This window comes from Mytilus trossulus, chromosome 9 (genome assembly GCF_036588685.1).
Source record: "Mytilus trossulus isolate FHL-02 chromosome 9, PNRI_Mtr1.1.1.hap1, whole genome shotgun sequence".
Classification (NCBI taxonomy): Eukaryota; Metazoa; Mollusca; class Bivalvia; order Mytilida; family Mytilidae; genus Mytilus; species Mytilus trossulus.
The window spans coordinates 25,251,909-25,275,430 of NC_086381.1; the positions used below are offsets into that span (position 1 = coordinate 25,251,909).

Genomic DNA, 23,522 nt, shown 5'->3' on the forward strand with positions numbered 1-23,522 from the left:
GGAAATGTAAAATCTGAAATTTATAAAAATTGAAAGGGAGCTTACATTAATAGATATAAACAATTCACCAAAGTTTCATGGACATTGGTGAAAGCCTTTTTGAGTCATTGTCCGAGGTGTTAAAAATCCCCCTTTTTTTATGAATAAAGCCACATAAATCCAAAACTTAAAATCTGAAATTTATAAAAATTGAAAGGGAGCTTACATTAATAGATATAAACAATTCACCAAAGTTTACTGGACATTGGTGAAAGCCTTTTTGAGTAATTGTCCGAAGTGTTAAAAATCCCCCTTTATTTATGAATAAATTTAAGCCCCATAAATCCAAAACTTAAAATCTGAAATTAAATAAAAACGAAAGAGAGCTTACGTCAATAGATATAAACAATTCACCAAAGTTTCATGGACATTAGTGAAAGCCTTTTTGAGTTATTGTCCGAAGTGTTGAAAATTCCCCCTTTTTTTATGAATAAAGCCCCATAAATCCAAAACTTAAAATCTGAAATTATAGTCCAGCAGCTAAGTCCAATATTTTGGGACAATTGATCACTTAATGGTAAAAGCATGAAACTTTGCACAGTGTTAGTTATGATGCTTATAAACATTTTTGGATATGGAGCCATCAAAAAAAAATCCACAATGGCCGCCAATTTCAAAATGGCTGCCAACAGTGATGAAGCTGAGTCCAAAAATATAGTATTATTTATCAATTGAAAATAAAAGCACACCACAATGCATATTGCTAGTAATGATGGTATTTAATATTTTCTGAATATGGAAAAATTAAAAAATAATTCTTTAATGGCCGCCAATTCAAAATGGCCGCCCACAGTCATGAGACGGGGTCAAAAAATAAGGTATAATTTATCAATTGAAAATAAAAGCACACCACAATGCATATTGCTAGTAATGATGCTTATTAATCTTTAACGAATATTGAACAATCAAAACTAATCACAAAATGGCCGACAAATTCAAAATGGCGGCCAACAGTCATTAGGCAGAATAAAAAAAAATTAGTTAAATTGAACATTGAAAATAAAATCACAAAACATTGTATATTGCTAAATATGATGCTAATTTATCTTTTCTGAATATGGAAAACAATTCGATAATGGCCGACAAATTCAAAATGGCCGCCAAAAGTCTTATTTTTAAACATTATATCGTGTTTATCTGGAAAGCCATTAACAATTAACAAATAGTTGAGTTTTGCGAAAATTTCAAGATTTCAGGTCATCATCTTGAATTACATACATTTTGTTTGTCTTTTTGACTTTTGTGATTCAAGCGTCACTGATACGTCATTTGTAGACGAAACACGCGTCTGGCATACAGAAGTTATCCACAAGGAATATTTAAACAAATTTACGATCATAGTTCTTACAACATGGCTACTGAAAAGACATTCAGGGTATCAAGTGTAGAATATGACAAACCAACTAAATCAAATAATATTGATTGGGCAAATTGCATCCTATGCCAAGAAATTATAGATGAAAAACTGATATGCCCATTTGATTCTAAACGTCTCAATGTTGGGGCTGGTTATCAATATTTAGCTGACAATATTAAGAAGTTTCATGCATTGCGATTAATGCCTGAAGGCATTAATGTGTGCGTTGAAAACTTAGATGAGGGATCTGGAATAGCTCAGTCTTTTATTGATCACAAGGCATGTTGGCATAAATCTTGCAACTTAAAACTAAACAGGACAAAGTTAAATAGAGCAGAAAAACGAACATTACGTGAGAGCATAGATGAAGCCACCACATCTAAAAAAAAGACTAGACATAGCTTTTCCGTTCAGTCTATCAGTAACCCGTCTGTGTGCTTTTTCTGTAATGAAAATGGCCAAGAAGCCCTTCATGAGTCCTCAACATTTGGACAAGATACACGTGTGAGAGAATGTGCAGTGAAATTGAACGACACATTGTTGCTTGCAAAGTTAAGTGCTGGTGATCTAATTGCACAGGAGGCAAAGTACCACTCTAAATGTTTAGTTTCCCTATATAATCGTGCATCTCGAATTGAAATGAAAAATGATAATGTCGAATCTAAGAAAGAAAGGCAAATCCATGGCATTGCATTTTCAGAACTTGTCTCTTATATAAATGAGACAAGGTCATGCGATGAGACCATAAGTGTTTACAAATTGTCAGATCTATGTAAACTGTATACGGAAAGAATCACATGTCTAGGTGCAGATGTTTCATGTAGAGTTAATAGTTCACGACTAAAAGACAGAATCGTATCTAATTTCCCAGACTTAGATGCTTACAAACAAGGCCGTGAAAACATTCTTGCTTTCAAAGATGACATTGGTCCTGCACTGAAGAGAGTCTGCTTAGAAGACTTTGATAATGAGTTTGTCAACATATCTAAAGCAGCTACGTTTGTTCGTAAAGATATTTTCTCATTAAATTCAGAATTCAAAGGAACCTTCCCAAAGGGATGTCAGGAAGCTTCTGTACCCCAGTCATTGCTTTCTTTAATCAGTATGATTCAGTTTGGACCCAACATTCAGGACCGTTCCTATTCTCAGTCGACATTAACAATAGCACAGCTTCTGATGTATAGTTGTACAAAGAAACAATCAAACCGTCACATGAAACATCATGAACCTCCAGTTTGTGTTTATTTGGGAGTCATGATCCACTGTAAGACTAGAAAACGTGATCTAGTAGATACTTTCTTCAAACTTGGACTGTCTGTCTCCTACGATCGAGTGTTAGAAATTTCTACTTCAATGGCCAATGATGCTTGTCGTCGTTATGTTCAAGAAGGTATTGTTTGCCCTACCAATCTATTGCAAAATGTATTCACTTCATCTGCTGTAGACAACATTGATCACAATCCAAGCAGTATATCGTCAAAAGACTCATTCCATGGTACAGGTATATCTTTATTCCAACATATTTCAGAGGATGCTCAAGGCGTTGTTCAAGCATTGGACCAATCTGAAACTATGTTGAAATGTCAGTCAAAGAGAGTTTCTCTTTTACCAGAGAGTTATTCAAACCTTCCACCAGCTGTACTAAGATTCAACGAACCAGATATTCCATTAGTTGAAGGAGAACTTTCAATTGATATGTTCTCATTCCCAGCTGCATTAAAAGGGGAATTCAAATGGCTGAAACATGTTGCAGAAAATTCAAGTGTTAGTGCTACAGTGGGTACAAATATTTCATGGTCCGCCTATCATGCTGCAGTCCTGCCAGATGGGAATAAATTACCAGCAGTGTCTGCCCTTTTACCTCTGTTTCATGAGCAAGCAAAATCTGTTGCAATGATACGACACTCATTGAACATTATTCGTAGCGCTGTTAGAAAGCTAAATCCTGGCCAAACGCCAGTTGTTGCTTTTGACCAACCTCTTTTCACTGTAGCAAAACTAATACAGTGGAACTGGCCTCAGATATATGGTGAGGATCACTTTGTTATGATGTTCGGTGGCCTACACATAGAGATGGCTGCGTTCAAAGCACTTGGTAGTTGGCTTGAAGATAGTGGATGGACTAGTGTTTTAGTAAATGCACAGGTTACATCACCAGGTACAGCTGATTCATTTCTAAAGGCTTCTCATGTTACAAAAACACGTAGAGCACACCAAGTTACAGCATGCACACTTTACCGTCTATTGTCAAATGCTTACTGTCAATACAAAGATATTTTGAGGGATGATGAGGTTACCTTAGAATTTGAAGAGTGGTGTTTGGAACGATCTAAAGAATCTCCTCATTTTAAATTTTGGTATATAACTCTCCGATTTGAATTGACAGTATTAATATTTATAAGGTCTATACGTGAGGCTAACTTTTCATTATATATTGAAGCTCTCTCAAAGATCATTCCTTGGTTTTTTGCCTTGGATCACACCAATTATTCACGATGGCTACCAATTCATCTGCGTGATATGGTTCAGTTACCAAAAACGAACCCAGAAACTCATAGAGCATTCCTTGACGGCAACTTTGTTGTCAACAAGACAGAGAAGAAATTTTCCTGTATGGCTATTGATCAAGCCCACGAACAAAATAATGCTTGTGTTAAAGCAGATGGTGGTGCTGTTGGGTTGACGGAAAATCCAGGGGCGCTTCGTAGATGGATGGTTGCAGGGCCTGAAATGGCTAGGTTGGTAAATGAATTTGAAAATGTCACTGAATGCTTTGTGAACACTAACGCATCTAATAAACTTCATCATGAACAAACATTATCCTTTCAAGAATCTTTCAGAAATGACATTGTGTCTTTGTATGATGTAATTGATGATCTTGGAAATCCGTTTTTAGAGACAAGTAAGGATTTGCTTGTATTAGATTCGAAGAACATTGTTAACATATCAGTTGTTAAAACTGTTAACACAATAGAATCATTGGGACAAGAACAGTTTGAAAAGTATACGAAAGAACGCCTTGTTGATCGAACAACGTCTGTCTTTAATACTATCAAGAGGAATAAGTTACCACTTTTTCAAACACCACCTCCGGCAAAGAAAACGTCTACGACAGATCACAAGCTAATGGCTTTGAAAAGTAATTGTTCTTTATTTTCAAGATTGTATATTGCTTGTCAATCAAGAGATGGAAACCTTGACGATTTCTTCAGACATGAGAATCATGCTTTCCCTCCATCGCTTAGTCAAAATGGTACTATACGTCTAGGAACAAAAGCTGACCTTCTTTCAAAATGTCTGGAGAGATTAACCCCTCCAACAGATGTTCAACCTGTAGTGTCTTCTGTTATTCTTGATGGATCTGCAGTTGTTAATATGCTCAAGCCTGTCAATGTCAAATCATTTAATGAATACGCTTTAAAAGTGTTTGTACCGTATATTCAGAATATTGGAAAAAATGTACAAAGAATTGACATTGTATTTGACACATACATTGACAATAGCTTAAAGGCGTCTACTCGAGGAAAACGTGGGAAAGGTATTCGAAGACGAGTTCAAGATGAAACGAATGTACCAGGAAATTGGCAGGAATTCTTGCGTCTAGATGAAAATAAAATTGAGTTGTTTCATTTTCTCGCTGATAAAATAACCAGTGCTGGTATCGACAATGAGATCGTAGTAACTGACAAGATCAACGCCCTTGGAAATACTGCAGGACACAGCTATGAATTGTTAAGCCCATGTTCACACGAGGAAGCTGATACTAGAATGTTGTTGCATGCCTTAGATGCTTCCCTGAAAGGCCATAACAGAATACTGATCAGAACAGTTGACACAGATGTTGTTGTCTTGTCTGTCTCTTGTTTCAACAGACTGCAAATTGAACAGCTGTGGATAGGTTTTGGCACTGGAAAGAACTTCCGATATATTTCAGTTCATGAATTGTGCCTTGCTCTAGGACCATTGAAATCGAAAGTCTTTCCACTGTTCCATGCCTTTACCGGTTGTGACACAGTCTCAGCTTTTTCTGGGAAAGGTAAGAAATCAGCTTGGGACACATGGTCCGTATATGAGGAGTTGTCAGATGCATTTCTGCAGATTATTGAGAATCCAAATGAAGTTGAAATTTTAAAAGTGTTGAAAGTAATAGAACGGTATGTTGTTCTTTTGTATGATCGGTCTAGTACAGCTAATACGGTGAATGAGTTAAGAAAACAGTTATTCACACAAAAGACAAGAACAATAGACAATATTCCTCCAACAAGAGATGCACTTCTTCAACATACGAAACGTGCAGTTTACCAAGGAAGTGTTATTTGGGGAAATTGTTTAGTTTCAAATCCAGGTATGCCATCACCAGATTTATTTGGTTGGCAAAAACTTGATGGTACTTGGGTACCATTCTGGTCTGTGCTTGCTGAAGCTTCAATGTCATGCCAAGAGCTCATCCACTGTGGCTGTAAGAAAGGATGTCGAGGTGCATGTAAATGCTTAAAGGCAGCATTAAAATGCACAGCATTATGCAAATGCTCACCGGACTGTGAAAGAGAAACCGATTGAGACTGTGCTTTATTTTGATTACCCTGCATTTGGATCCATTATTTTTTAATCATTTTATATCATATTCAAAAACAAACGTCAAATTTTTACATGTTAAACGGCGCCATTTTGAATATTGCCGCCATTTTGAAAATATTATCTTCGTACCCAGGTAAAAGTGATACATTGTAACCCTTTGTCGATATCAAAAAGATCAGTTTTACTGCTTTGATAACTTTCTATCACATAATAATGGTGTATACATTCGAATATGGTAAAACTTAGACATCTGAATTGTATTTCCTTAAGTTTCTGACATCTTTGGAACTCATTAGAATTGAAAGACTTCATCAAGTGAAAAATGTTATACTTATGGCGGCCATCTTGAATTTGGCGGCCATATTGGATTTTTATTACGTGGCTCCATATCTGAATTTTGTTTATACCCTTTAATCTTTCATTTTGCCAAGTTTCATGCTTTTACCATAAAGTGATCAATTATTCTGATATCCGCTAGACTATTAAAAAAAACAACGAAAGGGAGCTTACATCAATAGATATAAACAATTCACTAAAGTTTCATGGAAATTGATGAAGGTGTTTTTGAGTTATTATCCGAAGTGTGGACGACGGACGGACAGACGGACGGACGGACGGACGGACGGACGGACGGACGGACGGACGGACGGACAACATTATACCATAATACGTCCCGTCCAGGGCGTATAAAAACATATTATCGAGTCCATGCATTGTTCATTTAAAAAAAGATGTGGTATGATTGCCAAGTAGACAACATGATACAGGAGACAACATGATACAGACATTAATAACTGTAGGTCATCGTACAGCCATGACAATGAGAAAATCCCATACTACTTGGTCAGCTATAACATGATCCAAAATGACAAAAAAATATCAAACAAGAAAACTAACGGCCCTATTAATGTACAAAATAATGAACCAAAATCAAATATGTATCAGAGCAGAAATCGACTACCATTGCAATACAAGCTCCTGGCTTGAGACAGGCACATACAGATTGTTGCAAGGTTGAACATGTTAGTGGCTGCCAAACCCTCCCTCTAATCCTGGGAAAGTGGTGCAAGAATTGTACAAAAATAGATCATTGGCCTCACTGGTTTGCAGGTATAAATCTATTGTACATTCAGCTCTGAAATTATTGCAGTTGTATCTGCTGGTGTTATTTATAGCACGATCAAGTGATACATTTTAAAAATTATCCTGTTGAACTTACTTTAAATAAAGCTAATACTAACAATGACCACTGCCCTTTCCGCGATCTTGATATATATATCATTAACGGAAAGCTTAATACTACAATTTATGATAAAAGAGATGATTTCTCATTTCCAATTGTTAATTATCCGTTTTTAGATGGTGACGTTCCCTTGTCACCATCTTACGGTGTTTATATATCTCAACTTGTACGATTCGCTCGTATGTGTAACAATGTTTTAGATCTTAACGAGAGAAATTAATGTATTACTAAAAAAATTATTACACCAGCGTTTTCGATATCACAAACTAGTCAAAACATTTACTAAATTTTATCATCGGTATAAGGACATCAATCGTATATATAGCTCAACATGCAGACTTTTTATACGTTCAGGTATTTCACATCCAATATTTTATGAAAATACTCTTTATAAAGCACAAAAATGTCAGTATTCACCTCAGAAGCTAACAAAACCTTTAAATATACTTATTAAGAAGGGATATAGTTACGATACTGTTGTCATGTCATTCAAGATTGCATATTTTGGCGTTAATATTGATTCACTTATAGGGTCTTTGCATCGGAACTGAACACATTTATTATTAATAAACCAGTTGTTGGCATGACACGGGTTATGTTCTTCACATATATGTTATGATGGTATGATACTAAACACCTCACGGGGAGGATTGTGCCTGATATTCATATGATGAAGACCTAATTTTTCAATCAGTTTCATTGAAGTCTGGAGCTGGCATGTCAGTTAACTGCTAGTAGTCTGGTGTTATTTATGTATTATTGTCATTTTGTTTATTTTCTTTGGTTACATCTTCTGACATCAGACTCGGACTTCTCTTGAACTGAATTTCAATGTGCGTATTGTTATGCGTTTAGTTTTCTGCATTGGCTAGAGGTATAGGGGGAGGGTTGAGATCTCACAAACATGTTTAACCCCGCCGAATTTTTGCGCCTGTCCCAAGTCAGGAGCCTCTGGCCTTTGTTAGTCTTGTATTATTTTAACTTTTAGTTTCTCGTGTACAATTTGGAGTTTAGTATGGCGTTCATTATCAATGAACTAGTATATATTTGTTTAGGGGCCAGCTGAAGGACACCTCCGGGTGCGAGAATTTCTCGTTGCATTGAAGACCTGTTGATGACCTTCTGCTGTTGTCTGCCCTATGGTCGGGTTGTTGTCTCTTTAGCACATTCCCCATTTCCATTCTCAATTTCATTTATGCCAATATTTTGACTTGTGTATTTGATTGCCAATTTCTTTACAAGTACGTTTTAATCGAGCATGAAATTTGGCAAACAAATGCAAAACTAGTCCTTTTAGACACTGGACACCCAACTATTCTTTCTTAGTCGATTGATGACTTGTGAACAGCGTTATACTACTTTTGCCTTTATTTAGTATGTTATTATTCTAATATATAAAGTTGGAATCAAATCGGTGCACTTAATTTACAGCTAATATCCATTTAACAGGAGATCAAAATACTACCATTAGCCTTTATCACTGGTGTTTGAATCTATTTCGCATGAATATATCAATGCACATGTTGTACGGAGTAATCGAAATTCTACAAACTTGACAACTGTACTCAGGACGAAAGTTCCCTTTAAGGGTTAAATTAGGAAAAACATCCCTGAATCGTAGCATTTAATGTATAGAAAAATAATATGTACACTGAAAATTTGAGATATTGAATTTTGCAACACGAACACAATTGTATACCAAAAATATTACTGGCTTAAGCTGGCTAACAGCAGACATGTAGAGTTCATATGGAAAAAAGAAATTCCTTTTAATCGCATGTTAATGTTCATGTTTATGTCGATCACAAATATACCTAAATATTTAATCAAATCATTCATATTTCTATTAGATATATGTGCATGTGTAAACAATCTGCTAACATGTTTGTTGGGACCCTGCTAACATGTTTAACCCCGCCACATTGTTTATGTGTGTGCCTGTCCCAAGTCAGGAGCCTGTAATTCAGTGGTTGTCGTTTGTTTATGTGTTACATATTTGTTTTTCGTTCATTTTTTTACATAAATAAGGCCGTTAGTTTTCTCATTTGAATTGTTTTACATTGTCTTATCGGGGCCTTTTATAGCTGACTATGCGGTATGGGCTTTGCTCATTGTTGAAGGCCGTACGGTGACCTATAGTTGTTAATGTCTGTGTCATTTTGGTCTTTTGTGGATAGTTGTCTCATTGGCGATCATACCACATCTTCTTTTTTTATATTGACAGAATTAGAGAAAAGTAAATACTCCAAAGCATTTTTCACAATGAGATGAAGTGGTTGACTCTAAAAGGCAATCTTACTTGTGGTGATATTGATTTCTAAAAATATTCGTATTCGACTATAATAAATGAATACATCGTCAGTATCATTTAATCATTTTATCATTCATCTATTTTATAATTATACCTTTGTTTTGATTTACGTTATCATTTGTTTCTTTTTCATTTGTTTCAGATGATTGATTTGGGGCTTTCTTTGGTGGCTCATTCCGTCCTAAACAATGTACAATTCTACGCTTTTTAACTCCTGAAATGTCCGAAATGTTGCCAACTTTGTTTGAATTATCCATTAAATAGCTTCTTTTTCGTTTGAAGTGTTCAGTAGCTGATTCTGAAATATATATACATATATCTACATTCCCATTTGTAATTCTAACTTGTATTGAGCACTGAACGATTCACTTATTAAATACGAAAGGTATGTATTCTACTTCTATCTTAAAGGTTCTTATACCCTGTTAACATTTGGAGACCCTCTTACAAATCGACCTATTTCCCTACTCCTTGTTAACCCTTTGTGTCTGAAAAAAATACTTCTATTTCATTATTCTTATAATCAGGATTCTAATGCAATTGTTAAGTAACATTTTTTTCATTGGCTAAAAGTTACCGTCAAATCCACACTTGACTAGTCGTAACTAAGGATGCATCTGCCATTTAGAATTCATGGATCAACAAATATTCGATTACTAAAATTTGATCAAAAATGAAACAACACCTACCTAAACACGCCGTTTTAATGTGATTTTATCCAAATTTGAATCGTAAAAGTAACGAAATAACCTTCAGATTGTAAGTTTTCATTTGTATGACGTCATGTTTAGCCATGACGTCCTTGCGCTAAAATCATTCATGAAGTTTCGCGGAATTTTATTTTACTTCAAATTTATACATTTCGCTCAAGCTCTATCGTATTATTACTGTTTGTTATACATTAGAATCGGAATAGCAGTACTGTTGTTGAAGAGTTGGTGGATTAATATAATAATGATAGCGGGTATTTTCATGAGTACTTATTATGCATCCCTTCTTGCCGCCTCGTTTTCTTGTATTGTTATGAGGCGTTATTCGAACAAAACATAATCAAAGACAACAAAAACACTTTAATTAAAAACGTTGAACCGAAATCACTTTCCGGTGTATTGAGTATGTCCTGTCGCTCAATAACCCACATTTAAGTGAAAAATTAAAATAAAAAGCTAACAGATTAATTACAAATCTAATGCAATGTATATTGAAGGAGTTTTATCATTGGTTTCATTCCAAAAACATTAATGAATAAAACAGTTTCAAGATGTATATATTGTTTGTTTTTTAAGATATAAAAAACCGTTAGAACTGTAATATTTGTTAATCAGTACTGCCCTAAATACAGTAGGTTTCTTAATCAGTACTGCCCTAAATACAGTAGGTTTCTTAATCAGTACTACCCTAAATACAGTAGGTTTCTTAATCAGTACTGCCCTAAATACAGTAGGTTTCTTAATCAGTACTGCCCTAAATACAGTAGGTTTCTTAATCAGTACTGCCATAACTACAGTAGGTTTCTTAATCAGTACTGCCCTAAATACAGTAGGTTTCTTAATCAGTACTGCCCTAACTACAGTAGGTTTCTTAATCAGTACTGCCCTAACTACAGTAGGTTTCTTAATCAGTACTGCCCTAACTACAGTAGGTTTCTTAATCAGTACTGCCCTAACTACAGTAGGTTTCTTAATCAGAACTGCCCTAACTACAGTAGGTTTCTTAATCAGTACTGCCCTAACTACAGTAGGTTTCTTTATCAGTACTGCCCTAACTACAGTAGGTTTCTTAATCAGTACTGCCCTAACTACAGTAGGTTTCTTAATCAGTACTGCCCTAACTACAGTAGGTTTCTTAATCAGTACTGCCCTAAATACAGTAGGTTTCTTAATCAGTACTGCCCTAACTACAGTAGGTTTCATGTTGCTCAGTCTTTGTTTTTCTATGTTGTTTTGTTTGAACATGTGTGTGTCTTTTGGTAGTTTAAGATCTTTGCTATTGCGTTGTAAATTCTTCATTGATCAAAAGTTTGATTGCACCATTGACATCTGCCGTCTATCTCTTACCTGTATTTGTCACATCTTCAATCATTTCGAGACATATTGGGTTCAATTTCATATCTTTTGCACTGTCATACTTCAAAGGTCCTACAAAATGTAATGCCCAAACATAATTACAATTTGGTTGTTTAGTTTAAATTATGATTGTCAATGATATCTCCATTCCCTTAACACTACGAGAAGAGAATGCAAACAACTATTGGGCGCTGTATGACCTTAAGCAATATGCGAAGCTAAACCTTTTAGTTGGTCTAAAAATATGATCAATATAAAACATGTCAATCAAACTGTATGGAAGAGTAGTGAAGAACTTCCATAAATCCTCCTTTACAGTTGAATTAAATACATATTTGTAGTAGTAAAGATATATTTGTTTTCCCTTCTTCCTGCCAATTAAGCCTTTGCATTAAGCTTTACAGAGTTCTAACGTGTATCTGTCTTCGTGAATATTTTAAAAATTGTTTCCTTTCCGTGTTATGTCAGTATTATGAATATGTTTACGTTGAACAAGTTTAAACATATTTATTTATAGGTGATTGGGAAACAAGTTATTGCAACTTATATGAATCCCTTTCCACTTTGCGGATGATGCGAGTGCTGCCTTGTAGCGGCATTAGCCTGCTCTTTTTCGAAATCTACAAGGACGTCTTTAACGTGCTAGAGATATGTCTCTCTCTTAACACGGGTCAGCCATCTATCTTCCCCTTAGGACTGACTATCATCGTTTCGCAAGACTATACTCTCAAATGGTGTCAACAGGGAGCTCAACAATCAGTCCCTGAAATTTTATTCCCTGAACATGGATCGAACCAGGAACCTTTGTGTTAGTAGTCCGATGCACTAACCACTCCACAGTGGCTCTCCATTTCGGCTTTAATAACTGCATTTTAATGGCAACTCTGATTCGAAATAGAATTGAGTTTTTATTGTAACATATGACAACAATATTAACTAGGTGCATATTTTACTTATTGAAGTTAATATTTAAAACATGAACGAAGATTACAGGCGTTGCACCGTTATTCTTTGCCTTATACGTGTGAGTAATACACTCTTTATATCATTGGTGATGATAACTGACTTAAGAAATTATGTTCATGCAACTTCAGTATATTGAGTTGAAATTGTAATACAGTTTGCATGTGAGTGTTTAATGGCTGATGCTGGTAATGGTGGTTGACCTAAAATTTTCTGAAATTTTTTAGTTATCAAAATTAACATCTAGTAAAAACAGGTTTATAACTTTCAAGCAAATTTAAATCAAAAACCATTTGATATATTCGACAGTATGACAGTAATAATAACATTTGGTTTATATATTTTTTTCTTTTAAAAGATGTCTTATGCCACATTGAAGATTCTAGTGAAGACTATGTGCATGCATCTCAATCAAATACATTTTTCTACTGTTCCTCTCAGCCGAGGCTAAAACTTTCCAAATTATTCAACTTTAGTGTGTATATAGATATAGGAAGATGTGTTGTGAGTGCCAATGAGACAACTCTCCATCCAAATAACAATTTATAAAAGTAAACCATTATAGGTCAATGTATGGCCTTCCAACACGGTACATTGGCTCACACCGAACAACAAGCTATAAAGGGCCCCAAAATTTCTAGTGTAAAACCATTCAAACGGGAAAACCAACGGTCTAATCTATATAAAAAACGAGAAACGAGAAACATGTATAAATTACATAAACAAACGACAACTACTGTACATTAGATTCCTGACTTAGGACAGGTGAAAACATTTGCAATAGGCATTAACAGTGATTTTATTTGTTTTATTTTATTCTAAATAGGATATATCATCTAAATTAATAAAATACCTTTCAATAAACATAAATGTAAAGCTGTGTTTTCGTCTTTTCCGACGTGGTTAATGTTTGCTTTGTGCTAACAAATATATGAAAAAGAGAGTCAAAATATTATAATTTCGGCATAGTTAAATTATACTTTTAGTGACCGGTTACATATGGAGGATAAGAGCAGGTTCATCTGTTTATGAGATACATCAATATTGACCGCGGCACACTCATAGCAATAATTTACCTTAAGGGGAAAACACATTTTCTGCTACTCTCATATAAGTTTCATATAAATATGCTGAAACAAAGCTCAGATAAACAATGATGGCATTGGCAGGACTTATTAGAAAACACCTGTTCTAGTCATTGTGTTTTTTTATAATAGAAATGATCGTCTGTGATTAATATTTCAGAACTTTACCTCACCATGTCTGTATTGACGTTTTTGATTTAAATGTTGGTAATCTATGAATTACTTGTAAAGCCTTCGGTAAGGGAATCTAGATGTTCGTTAAGAAAATTTATTTTCTACGGGATTGCACATCATTAATTTATAGATTTTAAAGCGTTATTTTATTTACTTAACCAAATGTCGTAGAGTTTTACCCACAGTAATTCAGACCTCTTAAATATAGCTTTTATAACATTAAAAAACAACACAGACAGTGATAATAATGATACTGGTCGCTATATTTACAAAAGAGTAAAGGGAAAAATATAATCATAAATATACAGAGAATAAATACAAACGTAGTTTACAACAATACAGATAACGAGATGTAATATGATTGACAATGATACAACTACATGTATTCCAAAGACGAATGAACTAATGTTTAATTACAAAATCATAATTGGTAAAGCTATATTATGACAATGACTGGTTTAACACACATTCAAAATCAATTACTAAGACAACATAAAAAGGAGTATAGAAAATAAAGCTGTTGAATGGGAATCAACATTGTCTGTGCTAAAAACATTCACGTGCTGTTTCTTAATATTCTGTTAGCTTAGCGTCAGTTTGTGAATTTTTTTTTGCCGTTGATTAATTTTTAACTACTTTGTTCTATCGGTGCAAAACAGATAGACAACTGATGATTAAAATGGCTACTGAATGACTGGCTTATCTTTCGGGTATTAATAAGTCCCTATAATCACACAACAAAAGGACATGAGCACATCATAAGGATATTAAACTTGAAACTACATTTAAATGCCCTTTAACTTACATTTTTGCAGTCGTATGCTAATAAAAACTGATATAAATAACAAAATGTTATAGAAGATAATCAAAATAAAATATTACAAACAGTCTTAGGCAGACTTTGAACAATAATTTATTATTTCTGGTTTTCAAACATACTAAATTATGGTTTAAAATTTTGATGACATTCAAACGACTGATCGTTGCCAATGCTAGCTGACTTTCAGTCCCCAATGTGTTTCAACATCCCATGACCAGGATTTAATATGATTGTGCTGACAATGTCATTGATAGTGTAATTTCTGTAAACAAAGTTCATATGTTATGATGGTATGATAATAAACCCCTAACGGGACGGATTGTGCCTGATATTCATATGATGAAGACATAATCTTTCATTCAGTTTAATTTAAGTCTGGAGCTGGCATGTCAGTTAAAAGTAGTCTGTTGTTATTTATGTATTATAGTCATTTTGTTTATTTTCTTTGGTTACATCTTCTGACATCAGACTCGGACTTCTCTTGAACTGAATTTTAATGTGCGTATTGTTATGCGTTTACTTTTCAACATTGGCTAGAGGTATAGGGGGAGGATTGAGATCTCATTAACATGTTTAACCCCGCCGCATTTTTGCGCCTGTCCCAAGTCAGGAGCCTCTGACCTTTGTTAGTCTTGTATTATTTTTAATTTAAGTTTTTTGTGTACAATTTGGATTTAGTATGGCGTTCCTTATCATTGAACTAGTATATATATTTGTTTAGGGGCCAGCTGTAGGATGCCTCTGGATGCGGGAGTTTCTCGCGGCATTGAAGACCTATTGGTGACCTTCTACTGTTTTCTGTTCCATGCATGGTCGGGTTGTTGTCTCTTTGACACATTCCACATTTCAATTTTCAATTTTGTTTCAATTAAATCTAAAAGAGCTTTCTTCCCCAAGGAAGCTTTCTTCAGACAGTTTGTAGACAACATTTTTATTCAATGCTTTTTTAATTTCAGTTATCAGTTGGCATTTCTTTTCATTCGCGTAGCCGAAACCGTCTGTGTGTCTTACAATATATGCCGGGTATTGTTCGATGATTTTTCTAACTCTTACCTGTACCAAAATTTTAACAGCTGAATAAAAGTCGTGATTAATTGCCTCCATTAACGTAGAATTGCCTTCTATGTCACACATATTTGGATCAGCTCCATTATCTAGCAAAAACTGGACCGTGTCTGGAGTTGAGGTTTGATTATCATTCCTTATGTGACGCATCAACACCGTTTCTCCAATATTATTGATTGCATTCATTTCAGCGCCAGATTTCAACAATGCTGACACTACGTCTTTATCAAATGATTTAGCATCTTAAAAAGGCAACAATAATACGATAAATTAAGATATAAGGAAATATCCATATTGTAAAGCTAATATAAACACTAGAAATACATGTAAACGGTAAAAAAAATATCTCTGTATTTATATGAATGCAAGGCTAGTTTTGAGCCCATGAAGTAACACTCCAGCGATCTATAAACATGTCAGATCTTGATTTTTCAAGTTTCTTTCTTTTCATTTATTGGATAAGTACCGATTATCAGGTTGTCTGCATGTTGATATTGTAAAATATCAGCTGCGAGTCACAATATGAAGCCTTTTGTCGAGTGAGCGCAGAGAACGAGATCAAAAAGCCTTCATATTGTTTTGAGCAGGTAATATTTTATATGTCTTCATAAGTTCGGGTCAGACTTATAAACGTCGGTTCAAACATTATATCGTCGCTGATATGTCAAAGTTATTGAGGCCCGGTCATCGTATTTGACGTCACAAAGCCGTGATATGCTATTTTAGAGCTAAGCAGAACGATATAGACAATGGGACGACCGATAAAAAAATAAAGTGTAGATTGGAGCTTCGCATGATATTGATTTTGATAAACACTTTTTTATGATTTTGAATAATGTTCTAAGATAAGTTTAGGTCAAAGTTTTTGTCAAAGTAAGTGTATTGTTGTTGGTAGATTTTTTAATGTTTTAAGCGTTTTGGAATGTCTGGCATATCAAATTATAAGTCTGATACCTTTGATAACTATTTACATCACTAGGTCGATGCCACTGTTGGTGAACGTTTCGTCCCCGACAGTAACTAACTACAATTTATTAAGTAATTTTATGATGTTTACCTAGGTACCAAACACAAATACACACCTATGTGACAGTGTAGAGCAGAATTGCCATCACTGTCTGTTGACGCGATATCAGCCCCGAGAGACATCATATTAATTATAATATCACAAGTACAGCATTTGGCAGCAACATTTAGTGGATAAGTTTTCTGTCCATCTTGGAAGTTTAAATCTGTGCTGTACTTTAATAGAGTACGAATATTATCAAGATATTTCTCGTTGTTTCTGAGTCTGTATCTAAGTGCTATGTGTATTGGCATATCTCCGTGTACCGTTTTCGTCTCCAATGCTGCTCCTGCCTGCATCAATATGTCCAGGATTAAATATTGGTCGTTGGATTTGTTTGCTATGAGTGTGTTTTTCTTATCTGTAAAATGATAAAGATTTAATTTAGAACTCTAGTATATCAAATCGAAAATAGCAAGTTTCACATATTAATTTGATAACGGCTTATATGTGACTGTTTTATATCGATTGTAATCATATTTTTCAATTTTATATTAATTTGAGGACCTACTCAGTTTTATCTATACGAATTATATAGCAAACCATCTATTTTCCCCCATTCCGTATATATGCATTACCTCGTCCATTTTCTCCTTCACTCAATAGGATACACGTTAATCGCTTGCAAATAAAATTGCATATATTTTGTCACACCGTCGAGAGGTGATTGATTGATGTCATATGTCTGTTTTCTACACTCCATATAAATCCATTTTTTCAAAGTCTCAGATCTTAGAAAACATTTACTGTATTTTTTCTCTTTGTAGAAGACTGTACGGTAATTCATATCAGTGTCATTTGAAATCTGGGGGACAGTTGTCTAATAGGCAATCAAACCACAGCTTCTTATTTTATATAGTATTCTAATCTGTAATATTCCGAGTATATCCAAATCCCGATTGTATCTTGATAATATAGTGTAACATTTTGATGGAGGGTTAAAGCACACTAATTGCCATGCATATATTGCGATAGCCCCTAAACATGTTGACACACCTGATCTTTTTTCTTTTTATACGATTCCTCTATTCTTGTTTGTACTTTGGTCGGTCTTATTGTCGATTTATAAGTTTAAACATATGAAAACTACTGTTGCCTAAATATAATCCATGGTATAGTTAAGGTTAGATTAACTTATTGGAAATATTTATTGGTTCGGATTTAAACTAGAGGCTGCAAATAGCGTATTTCGTCCACCAAGCTCTAGGTGTATCTCCGTCAATGCCATTATGCACACACTCCACTACTGTAAACTATACATTTATGTTTATTTATCATATACTTAGCATTAATATGATAGCTTTTGCATATGTGTAACGAACGGAAGTACACAAGCCATAATTTCCCACCCAGGCTGATAACCCATATCAGCCCGGTCTGATAACCCATATCAGGGGCGTCTCGTGCAAAAACCCATAACAGTGCTTCTCGTGCAAGTTACTTTTCGGTGTTTCCGGTATCGGTTGTTTATTTTTCCATTGTGACGTCAGATATTGATGACGACGTCAAAATTATACGAGAACTTTTGTGGGGATAATGTAGTACTTGCTTACAAATGCCATTGGCAATGATGAATCATTTTATAGTACAACAAACATGGAGTAAAATGATCATGAAACTCTTCCAAATACTCAATGTTTCAAATTGCCTCTATAGGAAATGTTACCATACAATGTACATATATATGGAGGTAGTGATGCTGTTGGTTGACAATAATAGTATATTTGATTTATAACTTAACTTCTTTATAACGTTTTTTGACTGTTTTAGTTGTTGCATTTGTTGTTGGTTTTTTTTGCCTTACATAAAACTATTGTCGGAAGTATATGATAAAGCGATTAATACATGGCCTTTTCCATATCAGCCTGGGTATCATCCCTCGACCCATATGAGCGCCTCGACTCCGTCTCGGGCTGATATGAGGGTCTCGGGATGATACCCAGGCTGATATGGAAAAGGCCATGTATTAATCTCTATCTAATGAATTAATTAGTAAGGCAAATAATGTATATGTTATCAAGGTTTCAAAAGCAATGCATATATCAATGTATATCAAGTTTTTATGGTGAGTCTGCAGTGGTACAAGTTCGAAATGATTACAGTTGTTCTACTGGGTAGCTAACGTTGTTTTAGATGACTGCTAGTAGTACAAGTTGACTTAGTACGAACATGTAATAGTATGAATGGACTGGTTTCCCAGGAAAGAAAAACTGAGTTTGTGTTCTATAGTACAAAAGTTATGAGACACGAATCAGACAAATATTCACTACTACAGGGATCAAAGGTGAGGTGACCTGCCCATAGTAAATGTAAATAATTTGCTATTTTGTCCCATACATGAATATATATGGATTAGGGGTGGGGATCTCGACGCTTTTCAAGTTCTCAAACAGGAAGGGGTAGGGTGACCCTAGGGACTTCCCCTACATTTCATTTGATTTGTTATATTGTCCCATACATGAATATATATGTTTGAGGTGTGGAGATCTCAACCGTGTCCAAGTTCTCAAACAGGAGAGGTGGGTTGACCACAGGGACTTCCCTTAGATTTCATTTGATTTGTTATATTGTCCCATACATGATGAGTATATATGGTTTAGGGGTGAGGATCTTGACCATTTCCAAGTTCTCAAACAGGAGGGTGTATGGTGACTCCAGGGACTCCCCCTATATTTCATTTGAATTGTTATATTGTCCCATACCTGAATATATATTGTTAAGGGGTGGGGATCTCAACGGTTTTCAAATTCTCAAACAGGAGGGGTTGACTCCTCCTATATTTTATTTTATTTATTATATTGTCCTATACTTGAATATATGGTTTAGGGGTGGGGATCTCGACCATTTCTAAGTAATCAAACAGGAGGGGGTAGAGTGGCCTAAAGGACGCCACCTATATATCATATGATTTGCTTACATACAGGTATTATATAATATAGTTGCATTATTTGTAAAAATATAGTATACTTTAATTGACCCTTCGAAATTGAGAAAAAAAATAACCCTTCAAAATTGCAGTAATATGTTAACACTTTAAAAGCATCTCACATGCATTATCATCATTAATCACTGATGAAGAAAATTTATACTGTGACCATGAACATATATATTGTTAGATATACTGTTCCCAGCTGTCACATTGTATTGGATTTTGACATTAAAATTGGTCAAAAAGTAATTTTGAGTGTCTGTATAAAATATTTTCTGCTTTTTCTTTCCTTTTCATATATCTTTTGGTTGTCAATTCTAGTGTTTATACTCCTTTACCATGCATAGATGTATTTTGTCACCTGTCTGGATGTTTTAGTAGTCGATCGCCGAAACCCGGAATTACCCTTATCCGCATCCGGAATCGGATCTGATATGGTAAAATTTTGTCTTCACGGCATGTTATTGTGTTTACAATGTTGTTTTTGACAATCAGATACGATTTTACTCGAATTTACACATTATTTGTCGGGGATTTTCTGTATAAAGCTAGCGGTTTTACAAAATGAACATCCTTTTCATTAATTATAATGATGAAAATAAGTTTTTACATCGTTTATTTGGAGACTTTAGTTATTTCTTATTTTCTTTCAAGTGGAAAGTGACTTCGTCGGGCGTAGCTAGAAACCAAGTCGAATTTCCGCGTGCAAAACTGGAAGTTCGCGGACCTCGGACCACCGCTAGTTTGCACCCATGTCTCCAAATTGAAAAGATACGAAAAAATCGTCTTCTAATTTGAAATTGACGCCAACAGCATGAATAGTTAAACTACTGACTTAGTGTACTACGTATTGATGACAAACAATATTCCTACGACTTTGGCCATTTGGGAAATCTAAACTACTTGTCTTAAGAGATTTTCGGCGATTAAATATTTCATACAATTGTTCTTTGACATCTTAGCCAACAGCACAGGTCATAATAAACTACACAATGAGCACTAATTCCTATGTGTAACTTCAAAACTTGTGGATGATTCGACGATCTATTATGGTTTTTCTGGTCATATTTTTAGTAATCCAGAATAAAAATTATTAAAAAAGTGTTCAATTAGTTATATATAACATAGTTGCCAGCTAGATAATAACAATGGCAAGTATTTCAGCATTTGTTGGGTAGAACACAAATCTAGGGTGCTCGCATAATGCAGCTTAACTGCATAAAAACTTCATTGAAGAACAATGACTCCTATGAGAAAAAAACATCATTTAATCTATGCTGACCAATAGAATTTGTCCTTTAATTGCTTTCACTAATGTAAGACTTACTTCCTTATCTTGCTGAATATAAAATGAAAATAGAAATGGAGAACGTGTCGAACAGACAACAACCTCAAATAAAAATCTTTAAACCATATATATATATATTTATCTTAAAGTGGTGACAAGATTTTGAATTTTAGAAGTATGTTAGTTATTGTTAATTGTTAGATATATGTCTTCAAAGGATTTACAATAGATAAAACTTACCTTTATTTTTCAAAACTAACAAATGTATATGCAGTGGTGTGTAATTGTGCATCCCTTTATGATTTACATCGGCTTTTGAATCCAATAATGCCTTTACAATTCTTGGCGCTCCAATGATTACTGCTAGCAACAGAGGCGAATGTCTACCATCTTCAACCATATTTGGATCGGCTTTATATTCAAGAAGAAGATTAACAAATTGCTCTTTCTGATCGATTGACAATTCTGGCATGTCTCTTAAAACTAGTGTTAGAACCGTATCCTTTATGGAACTAGAAGGGCTTTCCGATACAACAGATGACGATGAAGAAATCTTCTTGTTTTTTTCACTGGAACATCCTACATCATGCAAATAAAAACATTGAGACGCTGTTCATAACATATAAAATAAAAATATAATTTGAATGCTTTTCAAATTTATTATTTCATGTTTTTCAACTTGGACTTTTATTGTCACCAAACATATGTAACTTTTTTTTACTGATATCAAAACTAAATGTGATATTTTGGTGGTATTTCAATTTTTGTCATTGCTTCGTCAGTTTGTCTGACTTTGAATATCCTTTTGGTATATGTTGCCTTTTTTAAGTGTTTTAAATAATTATCAGTATACATGACCTTAATATAAGTAAAAACAAGAATGTGTCCCCAGTACAAGGATGCCCCACTCGTACTTTCATTTTCCATGTTCAGTGGACCGTGAAATTGGGGTCACAACTCTTATTTACATTAAAATTAGAAAGATCATATCATAAACACATTTTTCATGTTGATTGGACTTCAACGTCATCAAAATCTACCTTGACCAAACACTTTAACATGATGCGGGACGAACGGACAGACGGACAAATGGACGTATAGACCAGAAAACATATATAATGCCCCTCTATTATCGTAGGTGGGGCATAAAAACTATCTTGCGTCATAAGTAAGGGGTAATACCATGGTGTAAAACATCCACGATATAAAAGTTCAATGAATACTAAAAAAGGAATTAGTTAAAAAGCTGATATGTCAGTAATTGAACTAAACAAAATCGGATTCCAATTCATATATTAGAAAAAAATCTATGATACAAATATAGCTTTAAAACAGTTTATTCAATCAAATATCATACCATCAACAGGTGCTTTTTTTCTTTTGAGTGCTATTTTGTGGTTCACACAAGGCCTTGATTTGAGCATCAGTTTAACTATCTCAGTCTGATCACATCTTATAGCTTCTATTAAGATTGCAACAAACCGATCATCATCAACAGTTGTACCTCTCTCTAATATCGTGTTTACTATTTCCTCATTACAAAGCCATACTGCTACCAACAGCGGATGAATGTTAGATTTCGTTGGTTTATCTATCTCAACACCAAACTCTATGAAGCTTTTAAAGACAGTAGTTTTCCACTCGTTATTTGTAATTTCTGGAGGGAAAATATAATGAATTATATTTATACATAGGGGCAAATATAAACATTCAAATAAAGCAAAATCCGTGATACCGACTAAAACTGAGGGAAACGTATCAAATATAAGAAAAGTACGACACAACAGAAACACATTAAAATGTAACACACACAGAAACGAACTATAATATAACAATGGCCACTTTCCTGGCTTGGTACAGGGCATTTTAAGAAAAACAATGGTGGGGTGGGTTGAACCTGTTTATTTGGCATGCCAAACCCCCCGCTTTATTAGCAATATTAATTATAACATTAAAATGACAACATTACATGACAGGACCACAATTACAATACAAATAAATGGAAGAAACAAACTAATAATAAAAAACAAAAGGTACCAGGTTAAAAATTTAATACAGCAGACGAGCGCCTCGTCCACACAAGACTAACCAGCGACGCTCAGATGAAAAAAGTTTGAAAGTCAAAATAAGAACAAAGTTGAAGATTACCGAGAACCAAAAATTCCAAAAAGTTGTGACCAATACGGCTAGGGTTATCCGCCTGGGACAAGAACATCCTTATTATGTAGAATAATTAATACTTTTGTAAATTATATAAAATGACTAAATAATAGATATTCATGATTATACGGAAATGGTGACTAGATACGAATGAAAACGGACACATTACAAAAATACACAGCCGTGTTAGCCAAAGCCAGTGCAACACACAAAGTAGTACAAAGTGACGTCACATTTGAATTCTAAAACGAGTTCCAAAAATTAAGAAAGAATTTGCATGAAATAGTAGATTAGTTTTATATGACTTATCTAACATTTATTAATAACAGTGAAAATAACAATACTAATTAATATCAAATTGTAGTATTAAGGATGTAC

At 34.4% G+C, this 23,522-nt stretch overlaps 1 protein-coding gene across 3 annotated transcripts in view; it reads right to left on the minus strand.

Annotated features, from left to right (window-relative positions):
- Positions 1 to 23,522, minus strand: part of LOC134685371 (uncharacterized) — a 68,770-nt gene that overhangs the window by 17,301 nt on the left and 27,947 nt on the right. For 2 of the 3 annotated variants that reach the window (XM_063545076.1, XM_063545075.1), the window contains exons 6-12: positions 22,342 to 22,641; positions 21,225 to 21,563; positions 16,784 to 17,128; positions 15,690 to 15,943; positions 13,411 to 13,477; positions 11,586 to 11,666; positions 9,623 to 9,826 (exon numbers count right to left, since the gene is read on the minus strand). In XM_063545076.1, the coding sequence (XP_063401146.1) occupies positions 9,623 to 9,826; positions 11,586 to 11,666; positions 13,411 to 13,477; positions 15,690 to 15,943; positions 16,784 to 17,128; positions 21,225 to 21,563; positions 22,342 to 22,641 (1,590 nt within the window). The remainder of the gene's footprint in view (positions 1 to 9,622; positions 9,827 to 11,585; positions 11,667 to 13,410; positions 13,478 to 15,689; positions 15,944 to 16,783; positions 17,129 to 21,224; positions 21,564 to 22,341; positions 22,642 to 23,522) is intronic. The other variant, XM_063545077.1, reaches the window with a different exon arrangement.